General features: G+C 38.8%; 1 protein-coding gene across 1 annotated transcript; it reads left to right on the top strand.

Annotated features, from left to right (window-relative positions):
• Window positions 1-1940: 1940 nt before the first annotated feature.
• Window positions 1941-19455, top strand: snw1 (SNW domain containing 1). Its single transcript, XM_077220450.1, has 14 exons — window positions 1941-2029; window positions 5694-5847; window positions 11813-11974; window positions 12068-12163; window positions 14699-14805; window positions 15333-15437; window positions 15526-15595; window positions 15753-15818; window positions 15925-16041; window positions 16789-16930; window positions 17209-17311; window positions 17685-17802; window positions 18615-18778; window positions 19022-19455. The coding sequence occupies exons 1-14, from the start codon at window positions 2016-2018 to the stop codon at window positions 19212-19214; spliced, it is 1611 nt and encodes a 536-aa protein (XP_077076565.1). The 5' UTR covers window positions 1941-2015; the 3' UTR covers window positions 19215-19455.
• The last annotated feature ends 2330 nt before the right edge of the window (window positions 19456-21785 follow it).

Below are 21785 nucleotides of genomic sequence, written 5' to 3'. Positions count from 1 at the left end.
TTTGACATGTCCAAGACTGTGATAAAAGGTAAAAAAAAATCCAGTCCACAATTACATTTTGTATTGAAAATAAGTCATTTTGTGTGTTTTTTTTTCCCAAATCAGTGACATCATTTATTAGTTTGGCAATTAAAGAGTTAAAATCTTGATTTTTTTTTTGTAAAACAATTTAGTAGTTTTGATCAGGACTGAGGTTGATTAATAGATTTATGCAAAAAAATATAAAATAAAAATTTATCTGATACATTTTTACAGCAGTTTAAAGTAGTGGCTGTTTTCATAACACGGAAAAAGTTATGGCCAAATTAAGACTCAAAAATACCCCATAGTGGCTGAAAACAGCCACAACAGCACATAAGGGTTAAGGAATTCCGGTGAGGAAAGGAAACTCATTTCTATTCTCAGAATAAACATAAAACAATACGACTTAGGAAGAACAGACATGCCAACTAGTTACTGACCTGATGCATACACAAAGACTGATATCATCTTGGTCTGGAGCGAGGTTTACGTGAGGTAAAACTGTGAGTAAAACTGTAAGTTAAACCGTGGGGCACTGTAGAGCTGGGGAGTAACAAATTTTAATTTATCCTACTTTACCACTTAAAATAATCAAGAGAATATGAAAAATATTCTTTGCAGAATGCTGAACACATTTACAGTTTATTATTGATTCAGTTAATATAGACGTATATATGTTTTATACATATATATATATATATTTTTTTTTTTTTTTTTTGGGGGGGGGCCTTACAGACGAGCCATGGCTGGCTGTCCTCTGCACTTTTAATAACTGTCTGGTTTGGCTCAGCTACAAAATCAAACACCTGAAGAATACAGAGGACGGGTTGGACTGCTGAGAGGATCACTGGTGCTTTCCTGCCCAACCTCCACTGTATCCATAAAGAGAAGAGAAAAAAGGGCTCAGAAAAAAATCACCCTCACATCCAAGCCCACTTCTCTTTGATATTTTGCTCCACCGAGCACCAGAAAAAATAGGCACAAGAAAAGTTTCTTCCCCCATGCAAGCAATCTACCTCTTGAACAGTTAAATGTTCTCCCCACTGTGCAAGGATAACTGTGTGCAATATAACATTTATTTAACAATACCATATCTCTTCCTATTCCATCCCCTGTTAATTCAATTCAATTCTATTTATATATAGCACACATGTACATTCAAATGTGTCTTTTTATTTATATATACACATGTGTGTCTTATTCACATCCTTTATTTTTTATTTTACTACATGTGTACTGTTGTTGTCTATTTACTGGAAGCTTCTATCACCAAACAATCCTTGTGTGTGCAAACATATTTGGCAATAAAGCTATTTCTGATTCTGATATCATATTTGTGAGATTTAGTCAGATTAAACTGTTTTGAGGTTAATTTACCTAATATGTATTGTAAATCATGGTATTAATATTCAATAATTCCATGAGTTCAACGTCTTTGTTATTAATTGAAAAGCTAATTTAATGAAATCATTCCATTTTAATTTATCTTGTTGCTATTACAATGTATCTTCAATTAAAATATAGGCAATTAAATTATTCAGATAGGCCTAGCTTTATATGAGTAAATATCTTTCAGATGAATCTCTTTTACTGGAAATTCGCATTGACTGTCATTGTTAGTCAATTATTAACTTATAAACTTATCATTTAGTATTTTATAGCCTAATAATGATCATTTAAATATATATAAATATTAAGAAGAATTGTAGGTCTATAATAACAGTCATTTATAATTCTGTAAATGTTTGGGGGGGCTTCTTTGCCCTCTTAAGATGGCCCCCTAAAACATATGTTAACATATATCTAAATATGTTACAATGTCGTTAAGTAGGATATGTATTCCGTATGATATGTAGGCCTACTCTTTAAATGCAGTTTTCAATGAAATAGCAGCCTACCCCTCCATGCCTACCCTTCTCTTTCGTCTCCAAACATCGCGAGACGTTATCTCAGTGGCGTGACGTCAGAGCGTGAGCAGCACAGAAGCGGACAAGATGTCGCTGGCAAGGTAAGTAGTACTGGAGCTGTTTTTAATGGTTTTTGTTTCCACTTTTACATTAAAACTCAAGTTAAAGAGGTCTACTTTTTTTATGTGCCCACGTGTGATGTATCTTTATAATTTGCGTTCTTTATCACCTGAATTATGTCATGTTGATGCGCTGAGGCCTGCGGTGTTGTACTCTTTGTATCACAGTGAGTGCTAAGAAGCTAATGCTACTGCTACGACCACAGCAAAAGCAACAACATTTTTTTTTCTAATACTTAAATATCAAATTCGCGATTCATATGTGTTTATATATATATGTATATATATATATATATACACACACATATGTAAATGCATTTGTCACATCTCCATTCTCTAAACTAATAGGTAACGTAGCCTCTTGTACTTTGTGCAGTTGAACTTTAATTTTAATAATTGTAGTTTAATTTGAGATACAATGTGCCTATGTTAAGGAAACATTTGTTGTCACCTTTTAAATCCAATTTCTCTCTGTTTGACACACAGTGTTCACAGTTTCTACATCATACACCCACATACTATTACATCACCAGGTGATCCCTGTTAATAAGATGTAAAATTCCATACATGTACAACTGTAATTGACATCCTATTAATAGGGGTCACCAGGGGCCTCATTTATAAACGTTGCGCACGCACAAAAGAAGGCGTACGCCGCTCTCTACGCAATAATTGGTATTTATAAAAAGCAAACTTGACGGGAAAATGTGCGATCCTTCACGCAAGCTCTGACCCAGGCGTACGCACAAAAACGGGTGAAATGAGAAATGGCGACACCGTCGGCAGATGGAAGAAACACGTGAAAGTGTGTGAAACTGTAGACCGTTGTGTAAAATAAATGGCAATACTGCCTCTCATAAATAACACGAAGACTTCACAAAGCAAGTCTTACAATCAACAGCCTACACGAACACCCGTTTGATCGATCTGAAACAGAAATGCAAATTAATATTTCCAAAAAGAAAAGTCAAATATGTTCTGCAATAATATTGGCATGTTATACAATTCATCCTCATAAATAAGATGGTAAACAGAACGAAATAATGTACAAAACTGATATTCTCGCCAATGTGTCCGTCTGGCGGAGCAGATATAGATGCAATTAGATAGTCAGATAGATATATAATTAGGGAGATATATAGCCTAGATAGATTTATAGACAGATAGATAAATAGTTGTATTATTTGTCCTCTGGGGAAAGTTGTTTTCATACTAAAAATGTCTTCATCAGCTACGGAATCATGGTATTCATGCATATGCCTTTAGTTTGTTTTATTTTTGATAAAATAACGTATGACGTAGCCTATGTCTCAACCATTCAGAAAGCTGCAAGAAATTACATTTGCGCTGAACTAATTCCCATTTCCAAGTAGATTATAACCAACATCTGTAGCTTGTCAGATGCAATTAAATGGATGGAAATAAAATGCCCCATCACAATGCGTAATGACGCACAATGGCTGATCTTGCGCTCTTAGAAGATGTGGCAAATGGAAGGATTCGGAGTGAACGCATCTTCAGACAGCAAGAAGATTTGCTGGCAAATGAGGACGAGTGGCTCATGAGCCGGTTCCGACTTCCTCGAGCTGTCCTGTTGGACCTCTGCGGTCTTTTGGCCCCCGCGTTACAGAGGAGCACTCGGAGGAACCATGCCGTGCCAGTCCCACTTCAAGTCCTAACAACACTAGGATTCCTGGCGACTGGCACTTTTCAGAGGGAATTGGCTGACAGGTCAGGCATATCTCAGCCGACCCGTAGCCGGATAATGCCAGACGTTTTAAAAGGCATAATAGCTTTGTCCCATGAGTGCATAAAGTTTCCATACACGGCGGGTGAACAGGCAAACAAGAAAGCTCAATTTGCAGCTATGTACGGTTTCCCAAACTTTATCGGTGCTATTGACTGCACTCATGTTGCCATAAGGGCACCGAATATGAATGAAAATGCTTTCATTAATCGAAAGCATTTCCATTCGATCAATGTCCAAATTATTTGTGATGCAGACATGTTGCTCACTAACGTAGTAGCTCGGTGGCCTGGGTCAACCCATGACTCATTCATTTTAAGACACAGCAGTGTTGGGCGCAGACTCGAGGCTGGTGCTGTGCGTGATGGCTGGCTTCTAGGTAGGCTACGTTTGATTACTAGACATTTTACTGTACTTCAAAGTCTTAACCCTTTCACTATCCTTGCAGGGGACAGTGGATATCCCCTCAAACAGTGGCTGCTTACACCTTTCCTCAATCCACATAATGCAGAGGAAAGGCACTACAACATGTGCCACAGCCGAGCTCGCGCTATAGTGGAGCGCACCATCGGCCTGTTTAAGGGCAGATGGCGCTGCCTCGACTGCATTGGAGGGAGGTTATTGTACACTCCTGAAAAGGTGTCCAAAATCGTGCTGGCATGTGCTGTGCTACACAATGTGGCACAGCTTAAAAACGTGCCTCTACCCCCTGACGCCGATTGCTGTGTTGGCCCCGACCCTGACCCCCATCCCCAGGCATTTGAGCCAAATGCTGCTACTGTGCGCCAGCGTTTGGAAGTGATGCGTCGCTTGTAAAGAACAACAAAAGGTGTGGAAAAAATATATTATTTATTCAAGAATTCCCTCATTGTGCTGTTTATTTCAGTTAGGACAGTCTTGATTTCACCCAACTCCTTTGCCACCTCTCTGACTGAGTTAATGACTTCCCTCTGCATTTCAAGGACTGCATCGGTGAGGACACGCCCGCTGCTGGAGGGTTGAGAGCCGCGTGCCGTGGAGACGCTGGGCACAGACGGCTGCTCAGCTGCAGCCTCTGAACCACTGGCACTGGCCCAGCTAGAACACCCAGCGACTGAAATAAAGATTGTTCTATATGAATAAATTGTAATCGTGTAGCCTACATACATGTGACTTAACTGCATTCATTTGACTTATTTCACTTACCTGTGTCATCCGGTGCGTCAGTGTCCCCCTCCGCCTCAGTCAGCACTCCACTTAATAGGGATTCCTCAATAATTGCCGACAGTCTCTCATCAAGAGGGGTCAGCTCCGGTGTCCCCTTTCCCCCACCCGTGGCAGACACACTCTGGCGATGGAGCGCTAGACGCTTTTTTGCCTCGACTTTGATGTCTGACCATTTCTTTTTTATTTCGGCCACAGTCCGAGGTTGTGTACAGCATTTACAGCGTCTGCAACCTTTTGCCACTCAAGTGCCTTTTTGGCATTAGTAATGCCCACACTGTGCCCTCCAAACAACATTTTTCTCCTCTTTTCCACCTCGCCAACGATAACTTCTACTTCACATTGAGTGAAGTTACGTTTTTTTGATTTCCTCTCTATGTTTGCCATAATTTCACAATCTATGAATATTAACTTGTGGGCGTTCACGGACTATTTATGGGCAACTATGGGCGTGACATGAAGCCGCAAAAGCTGCGCTACATTTAGAATTGATTGGGATTTATTAAGGAAAAAATGCGTAGGATGTGGGTGCGCACGGTTTTATAAATCCGAATATTTCTGTGCGTACGCACGTCCTATGTTTCATCCGTACGCCACTTCTGACGCAAAACCTACGCAAAGTTTTATAAATGAGGCCCCTGGTGATTTAATAGTTCTGCAAGTTTCACTTGACTCATTTTTTTCTCCATCTTGTAGTTTTCTTCCTGCACCCACCCAACTGTCCCAGGACCAGCTGGAGGCGGAGGAGAGGTCTCGTGTTCAGAGGTTACAATCCACTGCTTTGGTCTCCACTCGCAGAGAACCTCCTCCCTACGGCCTCAGGCAATCATGGGTGCCCCGGGGACTAGAGGTACTGCAATACAAGAATATTTAGGCTATGATTTGATTATTTTATATATATATACATATATATTAGGTCTGTAGCGGCGCGTCGATGACGGCGACGTCATATTTTTTGTCTAGGCTTTATTTTTTTTATTTTTTTTGCACCGTTCCCGGCGGTACAGCTCACCACACACACGTGGGAGACCGAAACATTGCAGAATGGAGGATGAAACAGCAATCTCTTCACAGAATTCCCAACAAAGTCATGCAAAAAGCCCCAACAAAAGAAAAAGTCCTAAAAAAACAGCTTGCACTAGATCATCGAAGGTATGGGAATACTTCAAATTTAGTCCCAAACGTAAAGGTGTCGTTATTTGCACTCTTTGCCAAATGGAGTTGACATCCCAAGTCTCTCCCGATAGCAACTTCCTGATGCCCGCAAATTAGTTCAAATCTCCCAGAATCTAGAGCTCGCAAGCTCCAAACCGTGTAGCGCGCACGGCCGAGAGGGAGAGAGCGTGAGACCTTGCGTGTGCGAGAGACCCCGACAACCCCCCCCCCCTGTTTTTTATGAGCAATGAAAGCATATATATATATATATATATATATATATATATATATATACACACATACACAAGGAGACCTGAAAGTAAAGTGTAACCGAATTACTATTGTTACCATTCAAATGAAATCAATGTAACCTAAATCCATTTTAGCACTGCAGAGGCCTGTTTCAGAAATGAGGTTAAGTGAAAAGTATGTTAACCCCGAAATGAGGGAAACTCTGGGTTTTCAGTTTCAGAATCGGAGATATCTCAAACCCGAGAAAGCGGGATAAGTAAAACCCTTTTCTGAAAGAGAGCTAACTTATACTCTGAGTCAGTTACCAATGGTAACTTGCTCTGTAAACCTAACCTGGGGTGCATTTCCCAAAGCCAACCATGGTCGCAAGTTCCGTAGTTACCTATAGAGTAAGGGTGTCTCGAAATCGATCGAAATTTATTCACAAACTCAAAAATCGAAATAAAAAAAGGAATCGTCGATACTGCCACGCGCCCATGTCGCGCCCGTGATGGAAAGGTCGGATCGTTTTACTGACTCTATCGTTCAATCTCGTTCATCAAAATTAATTAATCTTTTTTCTAGTCATTTCAGGGGCTTTAAATGTTATACTTTTAACAGGCAAATTCCCCGAACACATCCAACGCAATCTTGATCATATTCTGAATTAAGAAATCATTATAATGCAGTCAAAAGTAATTTACAGGGAACATTAATACTTGACCTTCCGAGTCTTTTGTTCATTTGTCGCGTGACAGAGGCAATGAACGTATCGTTCATGAACGACTCATCACGGCGCGGGGAAAAAACACACGTGTTGAAAGGCTGTGAGTCCTCTAACTTGGATTCTATGCCCGAGCCCGAACTTGGACGATATTTCCCGTCACTATCCTCGGGCCGGGCTCTTGATCTATAGACGTGCACTTCCAACGCAATAGAGTGCGGCGCGGGACTATATTTGATGGCCGAGTGCGAGCGCGGGCGGTAATGCACTCACTCTGTGTGTGCGGGAGAATAAAAAGATTCGCGGGACTCCCGCAAACTAGAAATATCTATGAATAAAACATATAAAAACTAATAAATTTTTTTCATCTGTTGCAGAAAAGCAACAAGAACAACTAAAACAAAATAGAAACGATTTACAGGCCAGAGTTTCTATTTATAACATGTTTGCAGCGTTGAGCGATTTAGCCAATCACAGACATATGTGTTGATTTCTTGAACGCAATGACCAATCAGAAGCATTTAAGATAGACTCTCCTCACCGCTCAAAACGGACTTTTTGTTCAGTGCTGAATTCTGTAAGCTGGCAAATCCTCTAATTATAACAAACAAAGTGTAGGCTATATATTATGAAAGATTCATTGTGCAGTCAGCTTCACTGATAATAACAGAAATGTGTGAGATTGCGATGAACTGATGTCAGCTTTTTAGGAGCAACAGCAACCTGTGCTTAAAAAAAAAAATCCAGAATCGAATCTAACCGTGACCTTAGAATCGAAAATGTAATCGAATCGAGGATTTGGAGAATCGTGACACCCCTACTATAGAGTTCAATGGAAATTGTGATCATAGTTGGCCAACGATGCTGGGAAACGCACCCCAGGTCGGGAGAAGGTTTTATATTTGGTAAACCCAGAGTTTCTTTCGGGTTCCTCCACCTTTTTAAAGCGTAAGCGATGTTTAAATACTTCATTCATTCGTTCATGCTGCAAAAATTCTTACTGTATTTTTTTTCTTATATCAAGTACAAATATCAAAAAATTCTTAAATCAAGATGCATTTTCTATATAAGAAAAATTATATAAGATATTTAGTCTTTTTGCTGGGGGGCACGGGGGTCTAAATTTAGTGGTAATTTTCATATCTGTGCATCATTAGTTTTCACAGTTTTGTTTACCTTTTTTTTTTTTTCCACGGCACCCCAACCCAATTAAACAAAAAAAAGGTTTTGTGTGTATGTGTACATATACATGTGTTTAATATTATTATGAAAATAGCATATAAATGATCAAATTGACTATCAAACAACTTGTTGAGAAAAATAAGAATATAAAAAAAATAATTTAAATTGTGTCATTTAACCACTTTTTACACTCACTGAAGTTAGCTGAGCAGTGTTTGGGACATGCCAAAGTCACATACATCCAATCAAAGAAAAGGGTATAAAATGAGAAACACATTTCAAGAGATTTATCATTGTGTTTATGTATGTTAATGTTTGTTGATTTATCATAAAACCTCAGAATTTCATTATTTTGCATTGTTCAAGATGACAGTGATTCTGATGAGGACACCAAAGGCACTTTATAGTGATTTTGACCCATATATAAAATTAAATCGAGATGAGCAAACAACAAATGAAGCATAAACCGCAGCATGAATTTATTATGAATGCATCACAACAGACATAGTAACACTGTGTCCTAGCCAGATGCGACACGGTACGCGATTAAAATTTATCTTTTCCATGTTAATCAGAGTTTTTGTCATAACCACCCACGACGGCGACACGCGATGATTCTATTTTAGAAACGGTTTCTATCTATGCGACGTACAACAGAAAGTATGATAATTTCAGGTACTGTTTGTAATTTATTTAATGTTAAAAGTGTCTGAGTTTGAATATCATTTTGTGTGTATTTTATAGCCGGAAAACAACAGTTCACCCCAGATTTTCAAAATAAATAAGTGAACAAGAACTCATTGTTAACAGAAAAGTGTATTTTATGACAACGATTGTTTCAGTAAGTGATTTGAACCAATTAGCCTACTTTATGTGGGAATCATTGGAACAAAACACATTTAAAGATTGACACTCAACTCTTTAAATAATAACCAACTCCAATTAAATTTTTTCTTTAGTTTCTCATTTACTTTGTTCAAACCTGACCTTATAACTAAAAAAATTAAACTAAAATATCTGTGCGTGGAACTGTTTTGCGGGCATTTTAATGGGATACATGTGCCTGCTTTTGTTAGCACAGCCTCTTTATACGGGGGTAGATCGAGGATGGTGCAACTCGTGGATCGTGCTCCACTGACAGGCGCTGGCTTTTTTGTTTTTCACGTATGCCAGGGATGAGAACGCTTGCTCCATCTTTCCCCTATCCAGTCAATATGCGTGAAATACAAAATTGAGCGCGCACCAGTATAGAGGGCGGAGCAGGCGATTTAAAGTTTAAATATATTTGAAATAGCCTATATCATTGTTTCGCTTATTTATATTCGTGTGGACATGCTCATATGTTGGTGTTTTGATATATTTTTAAAATATATGCTATAAAAAGTTATTATATGGTTGGATAGGATTAGGGATGGGGCCGATCCAATCCGTTATCGGGACCGATACCAGCGTAATGCACGTATCGGGTTTTCCCAATCCAACCTGCGGAGATATCCGATATCCATGAGCCATGTCTGCGCTTTAATGTTGTCTGCTGAAATGACCCCAAAAGTGATTCCCGCCGGCTTAGTCTGCTAGCTGGCTGCAACTGTGGAATGGATTTCCTGAACGGAGACATGGCTCAATGAGACACAGAGTTATGAGACACACCCCCGCTCAGGAAATCCATTCCTCAGTTTGCAGCCAGCTCTCGGGATAGCGTGGAGCAGCATTGTGGCTAGCCAACATGTCCGCTGTGTGGAAATACTTCACACTGGAAACCGCAGAGCAAGACAGCAAAATGCAATGTTTGCAAAGCCGTAATTCAGAGAGGCAGAAGCTCCCTCGCGTCGTACAACACAATGAAAGCAATAAAACATTTAAAAAAGCACCACGTTAAAGAGCACAAGGATTTTTAGCCGGGGGCAGAAAGACTACTGGAGCCGTCAGGAATCAGTTCTGTTACAGTTATTCCACTTTTCTTATATTTCAAATATTTTACATTTTAAAACCTTGATTTGTTGATGCTACAAGAGCCAGTGTACTTGATTTGTGCTGTTCAGATGCACACTGTTTTATTGATAGTCTGTGTGTAAGATTGTTTACACTTGCACTTTTCTTATATTTCAAGACTCAAGTATTTGATATTTTGGGAATGTCATAAATATTTACATGACAATCAATTTGAAACCCTTACAGTCGCATATTTGTTTTCAGAATGGGATTTTCCTGTTAACACGATTTCCTGTTTTTCTGACTTCCTTTTCTGACCTTATACTTACCTCAAGTTGCCTTTTGGGACATGCATACATACGGACATATCATACTTGCCTGTTGAGAGGAGTTTATTTCAGCATCATATAAAATCAACAATAATGATAATAATAATATTAAAGCAAACACAACTCTGGTATTGGAATAGTATCCTATCGGGCCGATATCCAAATTCGGGTATCGGGATCGGAAAAAATGTGGAGCCGTGCATCCCTAGATAGGATAGTTATTTTAGGCTTTTTAAGTTGGAAAAATGCTGAGATTCTGCGACACCCCTAGACAGTTGCCACGGCACCCACTTTGGGAACTACTGACCTAGATACTCAAGTTAGCAAGACCGTGAGTGTGGGTATTGGCAAAGACTCTAAAATTATATAATACATTTTAAGTATTTAAACTTCCTTCTTTGCTATTAGCAGAGAGATGCTGCACAGATGCATGTTATTCACTCTAACCTCACTAGATTATGCTAGATCTAATGAGCCTAAATAACTGACTGTCTTTGCTTCATGTGTTAAGCCTGGTTCACATGGGACGATTTTAAAATTGTCGGCCGATTTTCCAAACCTGAGAGACCCCACACAGGGCGATAAAAAATCACGGGTCTAACAGTTTTGGTCGTACAGTGTGTGGTGCGCAGCCACAGGGCAAAATCAAAACATCACACACAAACCGATTTGACTCCCGAGCATTCCCAGGTCAGATGGAAAATCTCGCAAAATCCCTCGAGATCAAACGTGACTTCAGAGTAAACAATCATGGCGGACGAAGAGGATGCGATGCAGTGGCGATAGTTTGTATTTTGTTTTTAACCGAATCCATCTCCGACGTCCACCGGACTTTCTGGTGCGCCATGCCGCCGGCTGTTTTGATTTTGTTTCCCGGTGCTTCCTCTGCGCCTTGTCACCTCGCTTTCTGATTGGCTGGACGCCACAGTCCACAGGCTGCGTGCTCGTTTGTCCCCGGGGGCACCACACACGAGGAGAAATCGGGCCATAAAAATCCAACATGTTGGAAATCCCCGATTTGAGATCGGAGCGGTCCCGACGTCCTTTCGAGCAGAAGAGAGCACTTTTAACACACCACACACGGCAGGAATATCTGATCAGATTATTTTACGATAATCGTAGCATCCTTAAGATTGTTGGAAGGGGTAAATCGGGGCTAAAATCGGCCTAATTATCCTGCCGTGTGAACCAGGCTTTAGTTTCCTACATTGATTAAATCATACTGTAAATTGCTTTGGTAATCTTATGATATTATTTTAAAGGATTTTGGAGATGGAGGAGCTTTCCCAGAGGTCCGAGTGGCCCAGTATCCTCTTGAAATGGGTAGGAAGAAAAGGACGTCCAATGCTCTGGCAGTGCAGGTGGATGCAGAGGGCAAGATCAAATATGACGCCATTGCTAGGCAAGGTCAAAACAAAGACAAGGTACCTAATCTTCTTGTGTTTTTGAATTGGTAATATATATTCAGTGAATCACACCTGGAGAGGACATTTCATTATTTTATTTGCTTGTTTCAGGTCGTGTTCAGCAAATACACAGACATGCTTCCTAAGGAAGTACTAAACGAAGATCATCCTGAGCTGCAGAAACCCGATGAAGAAGCGGTGAAAGAGGTGAGATAACACAGCCTCGTTTGACTGAGAACAGTTTTAAAGGTAGATATTTACTACAGGCTGAAATATGGCTGTCAAAATGGCTGAAAAACTACATTTGAGTCTTTTACTTAAATACAGGTCCTTCTCAAAAAATTAGCATATTGTAATAAAGTTCATTATTTTCCATAATGTAATGATACAAATTAAACTTTCATATATTTTAGATTCATTGCACACCAACTGAAATATTTCAGTTCTTTTATTGTTTTAATACTGATGATTTTGGCATACAGCTCATGAAAACCCAAAGTTCCCATCTCAAATAATTAGCATATCATGAAAAGGGTCTCTAAACGTGCTATTAACCTAATCATCTGAATCAACTAATTAACTCTAAACAACTGCAAAAGATTCCTGAGGCTTTTAAAAACTCCCAGCCTGTTTCATTACTCAAAACCGCAATCATGGGTAAGACTGCCGACCTGACTGCTGTCCAGAAGGCCATCATTGACACCCTCAAGCAAGAGGGTAAGACACAGAAAGAAATTTATGAACAAATAGGCTGTTCCCAGAGTGCTATATCAAGGCACCTCAGTGGGAAGTCTGTGGGAAGGAAAAAGTGTGGCAAAAAACGCTGCACAACGAGAAGAGGTGACCGGACCTTGAGGAAGATTGTGGAGAAAGACCGATTCCAGACCTTGGGGGACCTGCGGAAGCAGTGGACTGAGTCTGGAGTAGAAACATCCAGAGCCACCGTGCACAGGCGTGTGCAGGAAATGGGCTACAGGTGCCGCATTCCCCAGGTCAAGCCACTTTTGAACCAGAAACAGCGGCAGAAGCACCTGACCTGGGCTACAGAGAAGCAGCACTGGACTGTTGCTCAGTGGTCCAAAGTACTTTTTTCGGATGAAAGCAAATTTTGCGTGTCATTTGGAAATCAAGGTGCCAGAGTCTGGAGGAAGACTGGGGTCCATCAGTGATGGTCTGGGGTGCCATGTCAGCTGCTGGTGTTGGTCCACTGTGTTTTATCAAGGGCAGGGTCAATGCAGCTAGCTATCAGGAGATTTTGGAGCGCTTCATGCTTCCATCTGCTGAAAAGCTTTATGGAGATGAAGATTTCATTTTTCAGCACGACCTGGCACCTGCTCACAGTGCCAAAACCACTGGTAAATGGTTTACTGACCATGGTATTACTGTGCTCAATTGGCCTGCCAACTCTCCTGACCTGAACCCCATAGAGAATCTGTGGGATATTGTGAAGAGAAAGTTGAGAGACGCAAGACCCAACACTCTGGATGAGCTAAAGGCCGCTATCGAAGCATCCTGGGCCTCCATAACACCTCAACAGTGCCACAGGCTGATTGCCTCCATGCCACGCCGCATTGAAACAATCATTTCTGCAAAAGGATTACCGACCAAGTATTGAGTGCATAACTGAACATAATTATTTGAAGGTTGACTTTTTTTTGTATTAAAAACACTTCTTTTATTGGTCGGATGAAATATGCTAATTTTTTGAGATGGGAATTTTGGGTTTTCATGAGCTGTATGCCAAAATCATCAGTATTAAAACAATAAAAGACCTGAAATATTTCAGTTGGTGTGCAATGAATCTAAAATATATGAAAGTTTAATTTTTATCATTACATTATGGAAAATAAATAACTTTATCACAATATGCTAATTTTTTGAGAAGGACCTGTATATTATTTATATTATAAATTGTAATGCACAATTTTATTTTTCAAAGCAAGGAAATAGCAAGACTTTCTGGGAAAAATGCATAACTTTTATAAATCAAATATAATTTCAAAAACTGCATAAGAAATTGAGCAAAGCAGCATTATGTATTTATGCATTGTTTAAATAGAAAGATCCAAAGTACTTTTGCTTTTAAATCATGAGATTCAGTGGAACGTGAAAAAAATGTTTTTAAAAGTTAAAGTGCAAGACACGGGTGCAGTTGTCAAAGATGCCTGTCTAGTGCTCAATGGAAAAGCAGCGCAGAAAATGTGTTCTTGTTTGCTGTTTTGACATGCAGCAATTCTCTGCATTGAGCTGCTCTATTTCTGCATTGTTTAGAATGACCATTTTTGCATTCGAATGTGGGTTTTTATTTTAAAATTGACGAATATTCGAAATTGGGGTTTTGACAATAACAGCATTTCAGTAGTTAATACCAATACCAGAAAAATGGAATTCTAATGATTGCTGTATGCATTCCTTTGTTAAAATTATTAACATCATATTAATACTAATTAAGTTCTACGTGTATTTTTTAAACAAGGTAAGCTTTGTATAAGTACTTTTTTAAGTAAAGGGACGACAGAAGCAGGTTTATTAAGCTTCATTTACACAGCAATGTGTAATGCATAGATGCTGGTCCATAATCACTAACTTCGAGTGGGTTTTTGTTGGCTGGTGATAAAATGACATGAACAATGTTGGTACGGTTGTTGTTGTTGTTGTTTTTAATCAAACAATAATCCTCATGACTTTCAATAATTATGAAGCCAAGCCAGCATGAATTAACGTTCCAGTTTCCTCCTGTAGATTACAGAAAAGACCCGAGCAGCTCTGAGTAAACAGGTCTCGCAGAAAATTGCAGCGGCCATGCCTGTACGTGCTGCAGACAAACAGGCCCCAGCACAGTATATTCGGTAAGACCAGTTCCACTGACAAATACTCTTAAACCTAGAGTTTAAATAAATGTTCTGGGTTCGCTACAAGTTGAGCTATATTGACAGTAGGATGTTGATGACCAGAAAATTATTTAAACTTGTGCCTTGGTTAAAATCAAATAAAGCAAGCCAGTGTTGAAAGGTGTGATGTGCAGCTTGAATTTTTGTTCTAGCACAAGCATGAATTATTCAGTAAAAACCTATTTATTGTTTAAGCATTAAATCATCCGTTATGAGGTGGGAGTAGTTGCCCCTTTGTGCTTCCATTTTTAACTGCATTACCGGTACTTTAACGATTTTTGCTTTAAAAACACTTATTTTGTAATCGACGTTATGCCACAGATTCTCTCGACAGAGTTTGGATTGAACCTGAAAAAATCCTTTAACGTCAGTCTGAGAGTTTCTGTGCGATTGTGTTTGCACTGCAATATGTTGACAGCATTTTGTAAATGAGTTTGTGTTTGAGTTCACAAAAGTTCTTTAAATTGTTCTTATATTTCTTAAAGGTACACTCCCTCCCAGCAAGGACTCGCATTTAACTCTGGAGCGAAACAGAGGGTCATCCGTATGGTGGAAATGCAGAAAGATCCAATGGAACCACCGCGATTCAAGTATGTGACCTTAATCTAAGATTTAAGTGAAATTGAGTGTGGTGTGTGGGAAACGCGCAAGAAACTCAATGTTTGTGTTTTCTTACAGAATCAATAAGAAAATTCCTCGTGGACCTCCATCTCCTCCTGCTCCAGTCATGCACTCTCCAAGCAGAAAGGTAGGAGTCTGGTTTCCGCCAACTATCGATCCCAACATTGATAGACATCGGCTTTGTTAACACTCAGAATCCACAGAAACCTGTCTGAAGGAAACGTTTCTGAGAACGTCTCAACTAAACTCAAAGCATCCCTGTTTTTTCCTCTCTTTTTTTCTAGATGACTGTGAAAGAACAGCAGGAGTGGAAGATTCCACCCTGTATTTCCAACTGGAAGAACGCAAAGGTAACTCTGAGCCTCCATCAATTATTCAGCTGTTTATTGTTGTTTAAAATATTGATTATAGATACAACCGTGTTGCTTTCTCTCACCTCTCATTGTTGCTTCTCAGGGTTACACCATTCCTCTGGACAAGCGTTTGGCTGCTGACGGACGAGGCCTGCAGACCGTTCACATCAATGAGAACTTTGCCAAGCTGGCTGAGGCTTTGTACATTGCAGACAGAAAGGTAGACTGCTTATTCCCACATCCCTTAACACTCTGAATTCCCACATTGCTAAGTTTTCTGACTTTTAAGAAGTAAAGAAACCTTCAGAACAATATCAACATTAGGGGTGTGCCGGTTCAGAATTGGTGATGACGGTTACGACTTGAGTCAAATGTGACGGTTCGTAACATTACCGTCGTCCGGGGGGGGGGGGGTTGTGTTGCGTCGAGTATTAACAAAGCTTTACTCCGTGTCAGCGCGCGTTCTGATCGGTAAAGGGGCAGAGATTTCTCCCGAATCATCTCCAGCAGTAGCAGAAGCACCACCACTAACTCCGCCTCCGTTTCCCTCGTAAGCTGATATTAGTATTTAAGCATTCTCTATGATAAAAAATGTTTGTAAAAAATATTTTAATAACACTGTTTTGGCGGTTATAGAGTTCTAATGACGGTGTTCAACTATAACCGTCGGCCTCACGGTTATATAATAACCGTCACACCCCTAATCAACATTACATAACAGTTTCTCAGACCAAATTTATGTGTGAAGCATTATCTGAGAGTAGCAATATCTTATGATGACATCTGTAAAAAAAACATGGCTCCTCTGATCAATTTGGAGAGCATTTATAGATCTAGCTTTATTTTGGTTGGGAATGCTCGCTTTTTACAATGCAAACAAATCCCTATAAAATGAAGTTCTTTCTAGGGCTGGTAAATATTTTGACTTATTTTTATGCTGATGTTTTTGGTTGTGTGATGTGTACAGGCCAGAGAGGCTGTGGAAATGAGAGCTCAAGTGGAAAAGAAGATGGCCCAGAAAGAAAAAGAAAAGAAAGAAGAGAAGCTGAGAGAGCTGGCTAAGATGGCCAGAGACAGGAGAGCTGGAATCAAAGCCCACGGTGACAAAGGTACAAAAAGACGTTCGCACCATCATTGAATTGTCGATGTATTACTCTTATACACAGCATATGTGGTATTTTCCTGAAACATTTGATGTTTGTCAAACAATCACTGTGTGAAATCTTGCCTAAACTTTTTTTTATGTTTAAAGTTCATATTTATTTTAGATATGTTTTCTAATTCATGAATTGAAAAGGGAGACGATTTGGTCTCGGCCCTGGTTTCGGTCATCAGAGTGCTGTCACTATTGGTGAGATCACCATCGATGTCTTTGATTTTCTCTCAGGTGGTGAAGAGACAGAAGTCAGGGAGCGTGAAGAGATCCGTCACGAGAGGAGGAAAGAAAGGCAGCACGACAGGAACATCTCAAGAGCCGCCCCTGATAAGAGGTACATGCATTTTTTACACACTTGCCCTGCATAAAACTGATGCACACATCCCCTTTTAATGTACGTGTTTTAGCGTTATTTTCTGTCCTCTGATCTCACACAAGTCCCACCGGTGTTTGTTTTTACATCAGGCATCTTTTAGTGAAACAAACTTGACACATCCCGTATTCAGACCAATTTTGTCGTACTTGTTAAAATGGATTTAATCTGTAGTTGTAATAGCTTGAATTATTCATGCTTTTTCCTCAAAAGATGTTCGTGTGAGAATTCCCTGAACTCCCTGTTTGAGACGCGTGTAATGTAGCGTGATGGATCTTTGTATGAGGTGTTAATGTGGGTTTAGCTGATGTCAGTGTAATTTTGTTCTGTCTAGGTCGAAGCTACAAAGAGATCAGGACAGGGACATCAGTGAGCTCATTGCCCTGGGACAACCGAACCCCCGTACCTCCAGTGAGGCTCAGTATGACCAGAGACTCTTCAATCAGAGCAAGGTAATCAACCCTCAGGCTTTGCTGATCTCAAATTGGTCACCTTACTGATTTTAGTTCATCAGTGTAATGGTAAGGTGCGCAATTAAACGCATGAAATAAAGGGTTTAAGACAAACATAATCCATAATCCTTTAGCTCCTTTTGTCTGCCTTTTTCTGTTGATGAATCTTAGACCTTGTTTGGCAGGGAACATGTTAATATGTAAATATTATTTATACATGTTAATAAGAAACGACTTAAGACTCATCGTTTTTGTCAACACTTGACCCATTAATACCAACACTTAGTATTCTATATATCTCTTTAAAAAAGAAAACCTTTCTACATGCACTGTGCTAGACTAACTGGGACTGGTCATGGCACTTTTGCTGCGTATTGTTGTTTTGATTGCTTCCATTATTCTTTTTTTTTATTATTCTCATTTTTAAGTCGGTTTGGATAAGTGTCTGCTAAATAATTAAATCTAAATGTAATATCAAAGCCTGTTTTACATCATCCAATCTAATATTGGATAAAGTCGAGTCCTGCTCTACATCTTTCCGCACAAGTATTATTTTTTGGTTTCGCACAGAAATACAGCTTCATGCAAACGAATGGTCAAAAGGGGGAATTAAAAATAAAATCGTGGTCATTGGTAATCAAATCGTGATTTTTCAGAACGTGGGAAATTATTAGCAATCACTAGTGCATATACATTTTTTTTTAGTTTAATATATTTTGGTTATATTTTGTAAAAAATCAATACAAATGACTGTAAGATGCACTTTTCATAGCTGTGAGGTATAAAACTAACTGTTTGTTTGTGTTTTTCAGGGGATGGACAGTGGTTTTGCCGGTGGAGAAGATGAGATGTATAATGTGTATGATCAGCCCTTCAGAAGTGGCAGAGACATGGCACAGAATATCTACAGGCCCGGGAAGAATGCGGATAAGGACGTGTATGGAGACGACCTGGACACACTCATGCAGAGCAGCAGGTATGGAGAAACCTGGACTATTTGCATGGATTTTAACTACAGAAAAACATATCTGATTTTTTTTTTTAATAAATTTAATTAAAATACAAAGGTTATAATTACAACCGTATAAGCAACTTGCTTTAGGCCCTACTGAATATGGTCAGAATCACAACAGATGCAAGTTGGTCTTTTTGACACATTTGTTTATTGTATTATAGCCTCCTGCTTCATGCACTTGAACGATTCCCCTTCTCTCACCAGGTTTGTTCCTGATCGGGAGTTCTCAGGTGCGGACCATGGCCCCCGCCGCGACGGGCCGGTGCAGTTTGAGGAGGATCCTTTCGGTCTGGATAAGTTCTTGGAGGAAGCCAAGCAGCACGGAGGCTCCAAGAGGGCGTCCACTAGTGGCCGCTCAAAGGACTACGACCATGAGAAGAAACGCAGGAAGGAGTGAGACACTTCCACTGTCCACAGATGCAGGGTCTAATCCTCCTCCCCCTATTTTTATAGCTGTAAAGTGAATGATGAACTGTTAGTAATATGGTGTTTCATCTTTTTTTTTTTTTTTTTTTTTTTTTTTTTTATCTTATCCTCTTAAATCTAGATGTTTTCTCCAGTGATGTTTCTTGAGCTCAAAAGTGTGAACTTAAAACTGTTGTACTGCAAAGCCATTCTAATAAATGTCTTGTAGAGGATTTCATTGAATGTGAAAGATTATTTTTGAAATTTGTCTAAAGTAATCTCTGAACAGTGCTCCGTCAACTTGGGTGCAAGATTAAATTAATTTTAAATGATTCTCTCCACTAGTCTTATAAATCCAGTGTGTCTGCTGAAACAAGAATGAGCTCTCCTTGAGTTTAAGGGGGGAGATTAGTATTGTTTAGTTACTTCGAGAGCTTTATAAAGAATGCATAGCTTGCATTTTATGCAAAAATTATCTTTTTTAATAATCTGTAAATTGGTCCTCTATTAATAATTGTTTGAATAATTCTTTAAATGGCATTTTCCCTAGGATTGTTTTAAATGGAGAAAATGCTTAATGTTTTAACGGATATAATGCTCTTCCTGATTTTAGGGAAGTTAATGTGTCATCACTTTCACTTGATATTTAAAAATGTCAGTATCGGTAGCATTTTTACAGCAAATATTCATTTTCCCATTTTGTTTACTTACATCACGCATAACATTTAGGTTAAAAGAGCAGATTGCGAGTAATGACATTTAATGTCATGATGCTATAATTTTAATAGGTTTATATCACAATATTAGAGTAGCTTCATGTGATAGTGAGGTTAATCAACTCTTATAGCTAGAAATACTTATCTTTTCTCCAAAAATCTCGAAATGTCATTGCATTTTATATCAACTCACATGATGATTGATGAAGATTTTTTTAATTCTAAGATGTATTCATTTATAAATAATAATGAAGGATTTAAAAAATGTAAGGATTAAAAGGGATTTAAGGGAATAAGAGTGGTAAAAGGTTCTAGGTATAATTGTAGTTATGAAGTATTCAAACTCTTTGCTGGTCATATTTTATTTTAAAATGTGCACACATTCACTTATTCATTTGAATGTCTGATATGTTGAAAAAACGCAAATGTTTCTTGTCTCGTCACATTCATTTATGAATCATGATCACATTTTTTCAATTCAAAACTGCAAAATTTCACAGCTTTGTTTATTCTACAGTAAAACAAGATAAGACATAAAATGAGAAAATACTTAATATATATATATATATATATATATATGTGTGTTATTCATAGCTCAGACCCCGCCTATATGCATGTGATAAGTGTTTTAACAGAGTTTGAAGCAGTAAAAAGCCCATTAAAACGTATAAAAGAGCCCATTACATCTGAAACTCCATTATTTCGATTTATGATACCGCATGATTTTCGCTGTAATTATCTGCAATAAAGGTGATAAAATGCCAGGGTTGAAGAACTGATATAGCCAAGCTAACTCAAATATGCCTTTCTAAAAAATCATTTCTCCGGACATATTGCTGTCCAATGTATAGTTCCTAATGTGATTTAGGTTTCCTAATTGAAACATTCTACGCTTAATTTGGAGTTGTATGATTTATTTTGTGCCTACATTTTATTTCTTGAAAAATGCACCCAATTTGCATAATGATTAATGTCCTCAATAATTTAAAGGGCCAATAAATAACAACAAAATCTCTGCTCCAAAAACAGTTTAGGGATTTATGTTTTACTTAAAGCAATGTTAGTACCATTTATCATTTTTGATTACTGTTGATGTATCACTGGAAACTTAGCAGCCACCAGATCCACAGTTTAGCTAATTTACAGCTTTATTGCATATCATTTTGAATGTCTATGGAAGTTGTGGTAGATGGAATGATCAGGCCTAAACATGTAAGAACACTTAAGCATGTGATGTATAAAGGATTATCAGTTATTGAGAGCTCAGTTTAAGCATAAAATATTTTACTTTGCTTTTTTGTTTTATTTTTGCTGTAATTCTTTATGTTGCTCATAGGATCCGGTGAAAAATAGACGCATGCTTTATGCATCAGTGTAGTGTACATCTTTTTTGGTATCCTATCTCATTGTGTTTCTCATTTCGATTCCAGCATTATCCAAGTGTTCAGGTGTATTTAATTCTTCAGGACAGGCAGACAATGAGTCCTCTCTTTTCTGTTGTTTGCATTTTTAAATGCATGGTGCAAGAAAAATGAGTTTCTCATTGATGACAGCCGGAAATTAGTTCTTTTGCGAGCTTTTGTATGGTTTGAAGAACAAACAACCAGTACATTGTTTTGTGTCATAATAGAAACTTTGGCAAGCAGACAAAAGCTAAGATTGATAGGTTCTTATCTGCTGTCCACCGAGGAACAACCAGTAATATTCCAGGCTGGTTGTTTCAGTCGATTGGGGAAAAAGCTTTTTGTTCTTTTGGAGCGGAGACAAAAACAGCTTTTAAACAGCGTTCAGCCGCTCATCTGAAGCTCCAGAGCGCTTCAGAAAAGAAAGTAATGGTTGTGTCAGTC

The sequence above is a fragment of the Siphateles boraxobius genome, unplaced genomic scaffold (assembly GCF_051911475.1).
Source record: "Siphateles boraxobius isolate OS27281-9 unplaced genomic scaffold, OSU_SipBor_1 8, whole genome shotgun sequence".
NCBI lineage: Eukaryota > Metazoa > Chordata > Actinopteri > Cypriniformes > Leuciscidae > Siphateles > Siphateles boraxobius.
Note: the sequence above shows the minus strand (reverse complement) of the source record. Positions and strands in the feature narration are given on the sequence as shown.

Coding starts and splice junctions, on each gene's coding strand:
- snw1 (XM_077220450.1), top strand. Junction 11,975..12,067: donor AAGGTCAAAACAAAGACAAG/GTACCTAATCTT, acceptor TGCTTGTTTCAG/GTCGTGTTCAGCAAATACAC. Junction 15,438..15,525: donor ATGGAACCACCGCGATTCAA/GTATGTGACCTT, acceptor GTTTTCTTACAG/AATCAATAAGAAAATTCCTC.